This window comes from Numida meleagris, chromosome 17 (assembly GCF_002078875.1).
Source record: "Numida meleagris isolate 19003 breed g44 Domestic line chromosome 17, NumMel1.0, whole genome shotgun sequence".
NCBI classification, from domain to species: Eukaryota; Metazoa; Chordata; class Aves; order Galliformes; family Numididae; genus Numida; species Numida meleagris.
Window position 1 is genome coordinate 5,348,045 of NC_034425.1, and position 13,246 is coordinate 5,361,290.

Below are 13,246 nucleotides of genomic sequence, written 5' to 3' on the forward strand. Positions count from 1 at the left end.
CGGGGGGGGGTGGGGGGGGCACTTAGGGGCACTCCCCTCTCTGGGGGACACTTTGTGCAGGGGACACCCCGTGTGGGTGACAACCCGCGTAGGGGACGCCCCTTACTGGGGGCATTGGTGTAGGGGACGTTTCATACAGGGGACACCCCGTGGAGCGGGCACCCCTTCTAGGGGACGCTTGCATAGGGGCGCCCCGTGTAGGTGACATCCCCCATGCGTGACACCCCCTGCAGGGGACAGCTGTCACCCCGCACGGTGGCATCGCCGCTGTCCCTGCCCGCCCCCACGCACAGGCCTTGCTGGAGGGCGGCCCACATCACTGCCGCCATGGGCACGGGGCTGCCCCCGCTGTGCTGCACCCACGCTGTGCCATGGGGGGCAAGGGTGAGGGCTCTGGGGGGGGGGGCAAGGGGCCTGCGGCGTGCATGGGGCATCATGGAGCAACCATGGGTTGTGTTGGAGCCCCGTGGACCAAAGTGGTGTCCCATGGTCCGTAGTGGTGTCTCATGGATCATAATGGTGCCCCATGGACCACACTGGTGCCCCATGGATCATCATTGGTGTCCCATGGACTATATTGGTGCCCTATGAACCATGCCAGTGCCCATAGACCACACTGGAGCACCATGAACCACACTGGAGCCCAATGGACTGTGGACCTTGTTGGAGCCCCATGGTCTATATTGGTGCTCCATGATCCGTATTGATGCCCCATGAACCATGGCAGTGCCCACGGACCATACTTATGCCCACGGACTGTGCCAGTGCCCCGGTGTCCATGCTGGAGCCCCATGAACCGCACTGGAACCCAGTGCATTGCATTAACACCCCGTAGACCATGCCAGTGCCCGTGGGTCATGTCAGAGCCCCATGGGCCACGATGCTGCCCCATTGTCCACACTGGAGCTCAATGGACCATAGTGGAGCTCCATAGATCAGACCGGAGCCCTGTAGGCCATACTGGAGCCCTGTAGGCCATACCGGAGCCCTATAGATCATACTGGAGCCCCATGGCCATGCTGGGTGCCCCGTCCATGCAGACACAGCGGCACCGTCCACACGTGGTGCTCCCCATTGCATCTCCCGGGGATTCCCGGCACCACTGAGCCCCACACGGCTCCGGCACCAGCCGTGGGTCACAGCGGTGCCATTGGGGCGGAGGACGGGGACGGAGCGCCGCGTGCGCGTGGCACGGCCGTGGGTGCTGAGCGGGGCCGGGGGGGGCAGCGGGAGGGGCTGGGGGTGCCGTGTCCCCGCGCAGGGCAGCGTCCCACGCGTGGGGTGGTGTCCCCGGGGCGGGCGGGGCCGCAGGTAGCGCGGCCATGCTATATTAGGGCACATCGGGACGGTGGCACGGCCGCGCCCCGCACCGAAACCGCCCCCGCGGGGACTTTCGCTCGGGGAGGGGGGAGCGGGAGGAGGAAGAGGAGGAGGAGGAGGAGGAAGCGCACGGTGCGCGTCGTTCTCCTTCCTCCTCCTCCTCCCGCTCCCCTCCTCCTCCCCCCCCCCTACCTTCGGGCGAAGGTCCTCGCGGTGCTGATGCGGTGCCCCCCCCCCTCCGTGCGCAGGGCTCTGTCGCCGTGGTGACAGTGACAGCCCCCCCCCCGTTCCCCCCCCCGCCGTTGTCACGGGGACGGCGGGGCGTTGCGCAATGTGTCCCCTCCACGCCCATCCCTGACACCCATCCCTGGACCTCCCCCCCCATCACACCCGTGGGGGCATCACCCAAACACGGGGGGGGGACAACAGGGTGGGGTGGGACCCCCCGTGGGACCCCCCCATGGCGGGACCCCCCCATGACAAAGCCACCCCAATGTTTGGGGAGGGTGGCATCTGTATGTGTTAATGCAGCTCTCAGCTCTCACACCGCACGCCCCCAGCAGCGCCGTAGGATGCCCCCCCACTGCCCCCCAGCCCCTCTGCGGGACCCTGACCCACTTAGCCCCCCCGGCCCGAAAGCCAAGCCGTATCCATTTCGGTGGGGGTCAGTTTCAGCGCGCCATGCAGCTCGTGTAACGCAGCGCTGGGGGCCGCCGTGCCCCCCCCTCCCCTCCTAGGCACAGTAAAGGGAGAGCCATGAAAAAGTCATGAGGCAAACAATCCCCGGGACCTATTTTCGGGAACAATAACTCGCTGCCGCCGCACTGACACCGGAGCTGGGGGGGGGAGAAGGAGGCAGTGGGAGCACAGCGCCGGGCGCTGGGGACCGGGTGTGACAGCGCTGCGGGGACACTGCCCGTCCCCGTGTCCCTGTGTGCCCCCATAGGGCAGCGCCCGAGTCATGGGATTGGGGTGGCCTCAGCCGAAGTGTCCCCAGTGGCATCCTTGTGCTGGGGGATGCGTGGCACTGGAGGTCGCCGTGCTGCAATGCCCAACACATGGCACCGGGGGTTCCTGTACCGCGATGCCCAACGCATGGCACTGGAGGACCTCATTCCACAATGCCCAACACATGGCACCGTGATGCCCAGCACACGGCACCGGAGGTCCCTGTATTGCAATGCCCAACGCATGGCACCAGATGATGCCCAACGCTCAGCTCCGTCCTGCCATCGACACGGGGCTGCGTGACCCCGAGCCACAGCCACGGGAGGGATTTGGGGCTGCAGGACAGATGGAGGCCAAGGGCCCCAAAGCAGGATAAAGGGTTTAAACTAATCAAAATGCCTGGCTAATTGTAAGGCGCTTAGGGGCTGGCCGGGAGGCGGCGCGCCGGGAGGTGACCCGCTGCTGAATCAGAGAGGCCGGTAACCTTAGCCCGCGGGGAACGGATCCGCGCGCCCGGATCGGGTTCCCACCCAAGTTTTCCACCCACGGCTCCGCGGTGGGACGCCGAGAGCCGGAGCTGTGCACCCACGGGGCTGCCCGGTGCCGGGCGTCGAGCCGCTGTAGGGCTGTAGGGCGCGGGGCAGTAGGTTACCCAGCTGCAATCTGGCCGGGCTCTGTAATCCCACCTGTCCCTAATTGAGCGTCCCCCCCCCTGCCACGCCGTGCCGTGCCGTGCCGCGCCGAGCTGTGCCGCGGGGCCATTGCGGCAGCGGCGCCCGGCAGCGCAGACGTCCCCGCAGCCCCTTGGGGCCGCCCCCCCCCCGGCAGAGGCGGAAGATGCCAACGAATGGGATCCACCAGGTCCTGAAGATCCAGTTCGGGCTGATCAACTGCGAGAGCCGCTACCTGACGGCGGAGAGCTTCGGCTACAAGGTGAACGCCTCGGCGCCCAGCCTGAAGCGCAAGCAGATATGGACGCTGGAGCAGGACGAGGCCGACAGCTCCGTCGTCTTCCTCAAGAGCCACCTGGGCCGCTATCTGGGGGCCGACAAGGACGGGCAGGTGCGCTGCGAGGCCGAGCAGCCGGGCCGCGATGAACGCTTCAGCATCATCACGCAGTCGGACGGGCGCTGGGCGCTGCAGTCGGCGCCGTACCGGCGTTTCTTCGGCGGCCGCGAGGACCGGCTGTCCTGCTTCGCGCCCAGCGTCACCGAGGGCGAGCTGTGGACCGTGCACCTGGCCATGCACCCGCAGGCCAACCTGCTGAGCGTCAGCCGCCGCCGCTACGCGCACCTGAGCGCCCACGAGGACGAGATCGCCACCGACAGCAACCTGCCCTGGGGGGTGGACGCGCTCATCACGCTCTGCTTCCAGGACAAGAAGTACAGCCTGCGCACCGCCGACGAGCGCTACCTGCGCTGCGATGGGATCCTGGTGCCCGAGCCCGGCGCCCGCACCGGCTACACGCTGGAGTTCAAGGCGGGCAAGCTGGCCTTCAAGGACTGCGACGGGAAGTACCTGGCGCCCACCGGGCCCACCGGCACGCTCAAGTCCGGGCGCAGCTCCAAGCCGGGCAAGGACGAACTCTTCGATCTGGAGGAGAGTCACCCCCAGGTGGTGTTCACGGCGGCCAACGGCAGATTCGTCTCCATCCGGCAGGGTAAGGGCCGAGCGATGGGGCACGGTGTGACCCCGGGGGCGGTCAGCCCAAAGCGTGGGTTCTCCATGAGAGCAGCTCTGGGATCCCTGCCCCAGGAGGAGACCCTACAAAAGCAGCCCCCGTTTTGGGGGTGGGCAGCAGGGGACCCCGGGGATTGCTCAGCCCAAAGCAGCCCCAGTCCTGGAGGTCTCTGTGAGAGCACTCTGCAGGGAGGAGATCCTACGAAAGCAGCCCCTGATGGGGGGACGGGCCCAGGGGGACCCCAAGGTCACTCAGCCCCAAGTATAGGCTCTCCGTGAGAGCACATCCAGGACCCCCACCCTGGGAAGAGACCCTACAAAAACAGCCCCTACCTGGGGTCAATGCGTGACCGCAGCCCCGCTGCTGGCTGCAGCATGGGGTGCTCAGAGGCTGCCCTGGGGGACCGAGGTCACTGGGGCTCATTTGGGACTGGCAGTGGGGCTGTGCAGCACTCCATGTGCTATGCGTGTAAATGTGCGTGTGCGAGGCTCTGTGCTGTGCGCTGCAGTGCATGCACGTTTCTGTGTGGGTCATGCATGTGCAATGCTGTGAGCACGAGTTCAGGCGCACAGCTCCGTGCAGCCCGTGGGTGTGTGTGCGCATGTGTTTGCAGGCGCACAGCTCTGCAGCCTGTACCTGTGTGCAAGCAAGGCTCTTTGCAGCAGTGCGTGCACGTTCACCTGCGCGCTGCTCTGCACGCATGCAAGGCTGAGTTCTGTGCATGAATGGAGTGCAAGGCGGGTGCTGGGAGCGTGCATGTTTGCACGCACGGTGCTCACGGCCAGAGCTGGCACACAGGGACCGGTGGCCGTGCCGTGGCCCCAGCTGCCCCACTGTCCCCGCGGCACTGGGACCGCCTGTGCCAAGCTCCTTAGGGCCGGGTGGGATATAAATAGGGGTCTGTGCACGGCCGCGCTGCCCAGATGGGCGCACCACAATCAGATTAAGGGCCCAATTAGCGCGATTGTTCCCGGAGGGATTTACCCTGGGAGGGGCCGGGGGGGACAATACCACACATCCCGCACGTGGCACCGTCCCCTCCCGCCCGCAGGCGTCAACGTGTCGGCCAACCAGGACGAGGAGCTGAACCACGAGACCTTCCAGCTGCAGATCGACCGCGACACCAAGAAGTGCAGCCTGCACACCAACGCCGGCAGCTACTGGACCCTGGTGGCCCACGGGGGCATCCAGGCCGTGGCCACCGAAGTGTGAGGGGGGGGGGTCTGGGGGGTGCAGGCGGCCCGGTGACGCTGCTCTGCTGTCACCCAGTGCTGCCAACACCATGTTCGACATCGAGTGGCGCGGGCGGCGCGTGGCCCTGCGCGCCAGCAACGGCCGCTACGTGTGCACCAAGAGGAACGGGCAGCTGGCGGCCGTCAGCGACGCCGTGGGTGAGTGGGGATCTGGTCCTGGAGGTGTGGGGCGATGGGGACGGGAAGGCCCTCCCCTCCCAGCCCCGCTCAGCCCCGTCCCCGCTGCAGGGGAGGACGAGGAGTTCACCCTGAAGCTGATCAACCGGCCCATGCTGGTGCTGCGGGGCGAGCACGGCTTCGTCTGCTACCACCGCGGCTCCAACCTGCTCGACTCCAACCGCTCCGTCTACGACGTCTTCCACGTGGGCTTCAGCGACGGCGCCTACCAGATCCGAGGTGCGTGGCGGTATTGGGGGGGGGGGGGACGTGGGGCTGCCCATGGCCTCGCTGACGGCCCCGCGCTCTCTGCAGGTCAGGGGGGGAAGTTCTGGTACGTGGCGAGCAGCGGGGCGGTCTGCAGCGACGGGGATCTCTCCGAGGATTTCTTCTTCGAGTTTCGGGAGCGCGGGCGCGTCGCCATCAAAGGGAAGAACGGGCGGTACCTGCGCGGGGACCCGGCCGGCACCCTGCGGGCCGACAGCGAGTCGGTGCTGCGGGCCACGCTCTGGGAGTACTGAGCCCGGGGACGGGGGGACCCGGTGGCACCGATGGCGGCAGCAGCGTCCCTGACCCTCCCCAACTCATGTCATTAAAGTGCGTCTGGATTGCAGCAGGGCACGGCCTCTTCCTTCGCAGCTGGGGCACGGTGGGTCGGGATCTTGCCTTTATCCCCTCCCTGTGGCCCCATAACCCCGAATGGAGATTGTGGATGCCATGCGGAAGGGCACAGGGACGCAGGCTCGCTGCCAGGGGGTGGCAGCAGGGCACGGGGCTGCCACGTGCTGGGGACCGAGCAGCTCTGCGCTCGCTGTGCCACGGGGCCGCGGAGCGCTGCAGTGCCCCTCCGCGTGCACCCAGGGATAGGGGTGCTGCGGGGGCACGGGGAGGGGGCTGCAGCCCCTCAGGCAGCGCCGCGTGGGGCTGGGGAGACGTGGGGTTCTGGCGGTGGGGGTCCTCCGGGAGCTGCCAAGGAGATGGGAAGGAAAAGAGACGCGCACTCGCTGAGCGGCACGATCGTTTTCATGGCAGACGACAGATTTACAGACACCGGAGCAGTGCGGGGAAGGACTGAGCCCCCAAAACACGCTGCACCGCCACAGAGATACGAGATCATTTATAGAAACAACGGGGGAGCGGAACACCCCCTCCCCTGCCCAGCAGAAAACGGGGCTCCCCCGGGCACCCTGGCACAGCACCCTGTTTGTCCTGATCCTGAAAGGCAAGGCGGCACGGGGGCACAGCCCACAGCCGGGACGGAGCTACACTACCACGGCCGCAACGCCCCACGAGACGGCGCAGCCCCGGGCGGCAGCGCAGCGCCGGGCCAGCCCAGGAGCCCCGCTCTGCCGCCGCGCGGCTTTCGGGGCACACGGCCCCTCCGTGCTGCCGACAACACGACCACGACACACGCACACACACAGACCACCGCCTCGGCCGCCGGCCCTCCTGCCGGGCACTCTGCCCCTCCCTGGGACTGTCCCCCGTCCCCCGGGGCGCGCTGGCTGCTCCGCTGCTCACAGCAGGACCAGGCTGGGGTTGCGCAGCTGCTGGTAGATGTGCAGGAGCTTCTCCGTGTCCTCCTCGGCCAGGGGCGGGCGGTCGCGCAGGGACTGCGCCTCTTTCAGCAGCATCTGCGGGAGGAAGGCGGAGGAGGAGGGTGAGGGTCACGTCCACGGGGAGGGGCCCGCAGGGAGGGGTGTGGGGCACGGCGGGCTCACGGCTCACCTCGTGGTTGGTCTGGATCTGGCGCAGGTACTGCATGCGGAGGTCAGGGGGCCCCGAGCCCTGTGCCGCCTGCTCCAGCACCAGCGCCTGCGGGGAGCAGAGCTCTGCTGGGGGGGGGGACTTGGGGAGGGAGCGGGGTCCCGCTCCTCAGCCCTGCGTGGCGCGGGGCCGTGCTGAGTGTGGCTGCCACACGGTGGTGCCTGAGAAACCGTCCTGCAGAGCCCAGCGGGGTTCTGGGGGCAGCCGGGGATGTGCCCCACGGCTCCATACCTGGATGCGGCGGATGACGGCGTGGTGCATCCTGCACATGTGGGCCAGGGACGGGCTCTCCATCAGGATCTCCACCGCCTGGATGGGGCCGGCTGGGCTCAGGTCGTTCATGGCCACCTGGGAGAGCACCAAGGCCCCGCTGCAATCCTCGCAGGGCAGGAGAGGGGCTGCCCCAGGTCCCCTCCCCACAGTAGGCAGTAGGGCTGGGACGGTGATACCGTGCTGGTCCCAAAGGCAGCTGCCATTCCCTCCATCCCTGCTCCATGCACAGCCCCTCACTGCTCTCCAGGCCGGTACAAGTTTGAGGGTGACCCTCTGCCCGCTCCCCGATGGGACACGGGCTGCCAACACGGTGGATTTAATCTGGCAGGCTTAGCCCTAGCAGAATTAACACTGTTGCTAATCACATTGGCAATATTAGTGCTCTCAAGTGTGAACCAACCCGAACCAGGTCACTGCCAGCACGCAGGCGGCTGGGCCCCTCGCCGGAGGGTTAGCCAGCCATGGCGGGAGAGCTGTGCTGCAATTATTGCTTTTCCTCAGCACTTAGAGGGGGATTTTCACATTAGAAGGGGAAAAGCTGCAGTAGGTCAGATTTACACCCACAATCCAGCCACGTTTTCCCCTCTGCAGGCTCAGCTCGGAGCAGCAGCCCAAAGAAACCCCAAGAAAGTCCCAGCAGGGAAGAAGGGGGCCCTGTGGCACAGTGTGTGGCACCAGGGGGTGACAGCCAGGCCAAGTGTCACCCTGCTCCCCAGGGGCTGGGGGACAGAGCCAGCTCTGTGGGGCAGGACAGGCAGTTCCTCTGCAGGGCTAACCCCTTCCTTGCCTCTCGGACGAGCAGCTGCACCTCTCCTCCATCCGGAGCCGTGCCGCGCACCGAGGCCACCTCCTCACCGCTCAGCGCCGCGGCTGCAGCGTTCTCAGCCAGCAGCCAGCGCAGCGTGGCACAGCTCAGCGGGACATCTGGGGGCGAGATGAGAGAAAGCGGAGTGCGTTACGCCTCTGCACAGCCTCCAGGGGCAGGCGGAACGGTGCACGCCTGGCGTGGCCCATGTGCATGCAGATGCTGCGATGTCAGGGTGACCCTGGGCTTGGGGACATCACCCTCCGGGCTGTCACAGTGCCGGAGTGGCAAGCTGGGGGCCCACAGCCCTCCTCCCTCACCCAGGGAAGGGGACCGTGACCCAGGACAGCTCTCCTAGGTCAGCCTCAAGGACCTTCTTGGCAGCACCCACCTGAGTCGGAGGTTTTCAGCGCATTCTTCAGCAGCTCCGAGGACACCCTGATGGACGCTGCCGAGGGCGGCATGCTGCCCTCTCCTGTGGCACACGGCTGCTCGCCGGCTGTCCCCGCCTCAGGCTCCACCTGCTCCCTGGATGCCTTCAGGAAGGTCTCCACGGGATCCGGGGGCGCGGGGAGCGTAGCCGCTTCGGGAGAGGCATCCGGCCTGGGGGGGCTGCTCTCGAAACGCAGGCACTGCAGCATGTCAATGGTGCATTCGCTGAGGGGCAGGCAGATGCCCTCTCTGTCCGGGGACAGGATGGGCGAATTGTCCGGGAGGAGGTCGTCCAGGGCCTCGGGTGAGTCGGAGCCACTGCCCAGGATATCGCGTAAACTGTAGTAGAGGGCACAGGAGATGGTCAGAGGCAGGTCCAGCTTGGTGTCCGCGGCCGAGCCGAGGGGCAGCGTCAGCTCCCGCTTGTTCCCAGGGAGGAGCTGGTCGATGGGGAAGGTGAAGGTGGTGGCTGAATCCACGGACTCCTCCTCTAAGGCACAGGGGCTGGCCAGGAGCTGAACGCACAGGGTCCAGCCCTGCTCCAGGCTGTACTCGCTGCAGTTCTCCAGCAGGCAGGAGATGGTGACGGCATCGCGGAGCAGGAGGCAGCTCCAGTTGGCAGTGACGGTGCAAGCAATGGGCTTCTGGCCCTCTTGGCTGGACAGCAGAGCCGCGCTCACGTTCATCACCTGGTTGAGGCTGGCCAGGGCACGGTTCTTCTGATCCACCGCCTTCTTCAGGAAGGAAACTCTGCGAGGACAAAGCGCAGTGCTCAAACAGCAGGAGGGCCAGCAGCGGGGACAGCGGGTCGGCAAACGGGGCGAGACAGACAAACCCTGATCAGAAGGGCAGACCCCGAGCGGGACCCCCCAGCCAGCCCTGGGCTGCAGCTCCCAGCGATGACAAGCTGCAGATGGGTGGGCTACAAGCCCTGCTCACAGCTTTGGGAATCCCCCTGCGAAGTGGGAGCCTCCTCCCTGTGCACAGATGGCCGCAGAGGGCTGAGCATGCGCTGCCCTGCCCGTGTCAGGCCTGGCAGGTGCTGTGGGGTGTCTGGGCATGCTGGCACTGTGCCTTGCCCTCCTTCTGTTGCCAGAGCTGCAAGCAGCAGTGTGCCTGCACAGAGCAGCAGGCAGGGCTGCCAGCGAACTATTTTTACGCTACTGAGGCTGGGGGCTTCCCTTCCACCCGCTCTGGGAAAGGAAATGTCAGAGCTGGTACTGCAAGAGGCTTTATGAGCAATGCCTGGGGCAGGAGCCGGTGCACAAAAGCACCGCTGGGCACCCGTACCCCGTGGCTCACACAGGGCCAGCAGCCCTGCCCGTACCTCTCCGAGGTGTTGCCTATCCCGGACAGCAGTGCCTTAATCCTCCGGCCAGCCTCGGCGGGTGTCAGCTCCACATCAGCATCCTCGGGGCTGCATAAGCCGCAGGTCATGAGGCGGCCTTTGGCAGACAGGGCCAGCAGCTCTGATTCACCTGTGGGGCAGAGAGGGGCAAGGCTCAGGGAACAGGGGGCAGGAGAAAGCAGCAGAGGTTTGCCTGTGGGCTGGGGAGCATAGAGAAGAGGGATGGGGCCTTGCCCAGCCCCACAGCGCCCAGGGGGAGAAGTGGGAGCAGCTGTAGATGGCTGGGCATATGATGGGGATGGGTGGGGACCGTGAACACGCAGCTGCCAGGGGAAGGGCTCACTCCCTCCTGCCATCCCGGGCCCAGCAGCCCGCTGCCCAGCCATGCTTCCTGGTGCTGGCCACCCCAAGCACAGCTGCAGGACGTAGCAGGCACTGCCACGCAGCTCCCTGTGCAGCATGTGAGGTCGGGACACTGCTGGCTTGGAGGCTCCTTGCTCCATGCCTGTTCACTGCTTACTCCCTGTGCTGCCCTGTGCAGCAGGGATGCTCTGGGTGAGCATCACGCTTTGCTCTGCATCCAGGCTGTGGCTGGGCACCACGTGCCACTCACTGGCCCCTTCACGCTCCTCTCTGTGCAGGGACCCAAAGGGGACAGCCAGATCCCCACAGAAACCTGCAGCACCAAGCTGCCAGACAAACCATGACCAGGCAGGGAGGAGGGGAGCTCGGAGCTCAGCCCGTCGGCTTGACAGCGACAACTTACAACAATGAGGGGAGTCAACAAGAACAGATGGAGGACGGAGCCCGATGTGGGCCGTCACGAGGTGTGCGGAGCACACAGCTGGGCACCTATCCTGCCCCGCTCCACCCCAACACCCAGCGCACTCCCCACGGTCGGCAGTACCTTCCGATGCCCGCGAGGACAAGGAGAGAGCCACAACGCTACAGATACTTAAGCTGGCCGGTGACAGGACGGGCGGCAGGACACCGCCACAGCTCTCCGTGTCTTCGGGGTCAGAGGACTCGCCGACCCAGTCCAGGTCGACGGCGGAGATGTCTGAGTGTGTGCTGTAGTACATGCGGCTGCCGCTGCCGCAGGCGGCACAGAGGATGGGCCCACGCAGGTAGTACTCCCTGAGCTCCGGCACCGTCGTCTCGTCCCGCTGGTCTGCCTTGACGGCCACCATCTTGCCGTAGTGCCCCACGGCCACCACGCAGTCACAGCCGGCGTCGCCAAACAGCGGATCGTCCTCGGCCTCCTCCTCCTCCTCCTCCTCCGCCGCCCGCCGCTCCGTCCGCAGCGCCCCGATGAAGACGATGGGCTCTTCCAGGTGGTGGAGGATCTTCACCGGGGGATCCTGCCCGGAGACGTCGTGGCAGCCGTCAGCGGGCGGCGAGCTGAGAGCCTTCAGCGGCACAGCGCAGAGCTGTCCGTCCGGGAAGCCGCACAGGATCATCGGGGACTCCAGCATGGCGGCGTCGATCCCGAAGAGCAAGCTGAAGAGGGGCTCTTCCAGCACGAAGCCCCCCGAGCACCACGGCCCCTCCCCGCTGCCCGCTGTGCCCGGGGAGGAGGCGCAGCACAGCACGGGCAGGAAGCGTGACGGCGCGCCGTCTCCCTCCTCGGCGGGCGGGGGGCCGGGGCAGAAGCCCACCTCGCTGACCTGCCGGTACGGGGGGCTGTCCTGCTCGGGGCGCGGCAGCTCGTGCAGCTTCATCCACCACTTGCCGTGGGCCTGGGACAGGGTGATGACGAAGTTGTTGAGCAGAGTGAACATGCACAGGCTGGAGTCTGGGAAGATGCAGGCGTCCGAGTCCACGGGGAAGACGCCGGAAGGGCAATTGTTTTCTTGGCCGTCGCCATCCGTCTGCTCCATTAACCTTCAAGCAAACAGGCGAAGGCTCTCAGCCAAGGCTCGGGGTGAAGCCAGCGCTTCTCTTGGCCGCCTCGTCCCCTGGCCCTTGGACCAAGCTCCCCACAGCATAGCAGGAGCAGCGGCCCAGAGAGAACCGAGGGCCAAACCCTGAGCTGTCCATTGCACATGTTCCCCCGTGTGCCATCTCCTCACCTGCTCTGCTGGTCCAGGGACACGCAGTAGATGCCACTGTGGGCGCAGAGGATGTAGAGCTGTCTTGTCAGGGGCAGCAGCTCCACGTGCCACACCTGGTCGGGGCACCTGTACACCGCCTGGGTAGAGAAAGGGAAGGGTCATGGTCCTGCTGAGCCCGCGAGAGGAGCCTGGGAGCCCCAGTGCCCACGCAGCTGGGCAGAGCGGCGCGCTGTTGGGTAAAGAGAGAGCAGCTCGCTGAGCAGTGCTTCCCCCCCTGGGCAGCCTCAGAGAGACTGGGAATGAAAGCAGCGATTTCCTGCAGAGGAACATGGTGAGCACTTCCAGGAATCGGGCTGTCACTGGGCAGCGCTGCAGCTGGCACTGCAATGGGGTTCACGAGGCCACGGTGCTGCTCCTGCCCGGGCAGCGGCTGTGCAGGGCGGGTGGGAGGGAAGGGGAGGGAAATGGCAATCTGAAAGCCCATACATGATCTACTTTCCTGAGAAGGAACGCAGTGTAGGAGGCAAATCCTGATATTACAGTGACGGCTTTCTTAGAAATGATAATAAGGACAAATTAAAAAAAGAAGCTGTGTATAACTCAACACGACGACTGCTGTTAGTCACAGCGGAGACAATAGTGAAATCCTTTGTAGATGAGAAACGAAAGGGACGTCGCTTTCTTCAGAGAGGAAAAAAAGTCTTCCCGGCTCCATTAAGCGTTTGCCTCTCAGGGCCCGGGGGGAGCTCAGGCAGCAGCACCCCGCTGCCCCAAAGCATTGTGCCCCCTCTCACCAACGCAGCCTGGGCTGGAGGAGCCCGGGAAGGTCTCAAGGACCCCCCCATCTCCCGTCCCGGTGGCACAGGGCACTCACCTTCAGCACCTTGCCCTCCTGGTCGTAGATGTAGACGAACTCGCTGCCATTGCAGAGGTAGATCTCGCTCTCGTGGCACAGGACGCGGGGTTTGCCGGCCACCAGGCCCCCCACCGGGCAGCAGAAACCGGCCAGGTAGTCCACCCGGTGCCCCACCTGCGCCATGATGCCTGGGGCGTGGGGATGGTGCTCAGCACGTGGGGATGGGGACCACCCCCAGACCCCCAGCACAGGCACCAACTCGAGGCTCTTCACCTCACCCCGCAGCCCTCCCAGCCCCAAACCCACATACACCAACCCCAGGCCCCGCATCCTCACCCCTAACCCTAAGGCCT

The 13,246-nt window shown here is 66.1% G+C and overlaps 3 protein-coding genes across 7 annotated transcripts in view; 1 reads left to right on the forward strand and 2 right to left on the reverse strand.

Moving 5' to 3' along the window:
* ACTG1 (actin gamma 1) overlaps positions 1-13,246 on the reverse strand; it is a 34,443-nt gene that overhangs the window by 3,402 nt on the left and 17,795 nt on the right. The window contains exons 3-6 of one of the 2 annotated variants that reach the window (XM_021414435.1): positions 5,192-5,202; positions 3,866-3,872; positions 2,864-2,874; positions 2,223-2,236 (exon numbers count right to left, since the gene is read on the reverse strand). The gene's annotated coding sequence lies outside the window, so the exon portion shown is untranslated. Of the gene's footprint in view, positions 1-2,222; positions 2,237-2,863; positions 2,875-3,865; positions 3,873-5,191; positions 5,203-5,804; positions 5,819-13,246 lie in introns of those variants that run through there. The other variant, XM_021414436.1, reaches the window with a different exon arrangement.
* Positions 2,881-5,897, forward strand: FSCN2 (fascin actin-bundling protein 2, retinal). 2 transcript variants are annotated; one of them, XM_021414434.1, is made up of 5 exons: positions 2,881-3,928; positions 5,001-5,157; positions 5,219-5,340; positions 5,431-5,598; positions 5,674-5,897. In XM_021414434.1, the coding sequence occupies exons 1-5, from the start codon at positions 3,106-3,108 to the stop codon at positions 5,877-5,879; spliced, it is 1,476 nt and encodes a 491-aa protein (XP_021270109.1). In that variant the 5' UTR covers positions 2,881-3,105; the 3' UTR covers positions 5,880-5,897. The 2 variants fall into 2 exon arrangements, with proteins under 2 accessions (XP_021270109.1, XP_021270107.1); XM_021414432.1 differs by having other exon boundaries at positions 5,219-5,598.
* The window catches only part of FAAP100 (Fanconi anemia core complex associated protein 100), a 7,367-nt gene continuing 484 nt past the window's right edge, over positions 6,364-13,246 (reverse strand). Inside the window, exons 2-10 of one of the 3 annotated variants that reach the window (XM_021414430.1) lie at positions 12,912-13,085; positions 12,056-12,174; positions 10,891-11,867; positions 9,963-10,113; positions 8,595-9,385; positions 8,186-8,322; positions 7,357-7,473; positions 7,087-7,173; positions 6,364-6,992 (exon numbers count right to left, since the gene is read on the reverse strand). In XM_021414430.1, coding sequence (XP_021270105.1) covers positions 6,876-6,992; positions 7,087-7,173; positions 7,357-7,473; positions 8,186-8,322; positions 8,595-9,385; positions 9,963-10,113; positions 10,891-11,867; positions 12,056-12,174; positions 12,912-13,076 — 2,661 coding nt within the window. In that variant the 5' untranslated portion in view covers positions 13,077-13,085 and the 3' untranslated portion in view covers positions 6,364-6,875. Of the gene's footprint in view, positions 6,993-7,086; positions 7,174-7,356; positions 7,474-8,174; positions 8,323-8,594; positions 9,386-9,962; positions 10,114-10,890; positions 11,868-12,055; positions 12,175-12,911; positions 13,241-13,246 lie in introns of those variants that run through there. The other 2 variants (XM_021414429.1, XR_002443750.1) reach the window with 2 other exon arrangements.

Excerpts from the sequence above, each read along its gene's own strand:
- FSCN2 (XM_021414432.1), top strand. The coding sequence starts at position 3,106 with ATGCCAACGAATGGGATCCACCAGGTCCTGAAGATCCAGTTCGGGCTG. Across the intron at positions 3,929-5,000 it reads ATTCGTCTCCATCCGGCAGG|GCGTCAACGTGTCGGCCAAC; the intron begins GTAAGGGCCGAG and ends TCCCGCCCGCAG. Across the intron at positions 5,158-5,218 it reads CAGGCCGTGGCCACCGAAGT|TGCTGCCAACACCATGTTCG; the intron begins GTGAGGGGGGGG and ends GCTGTCACCCAG.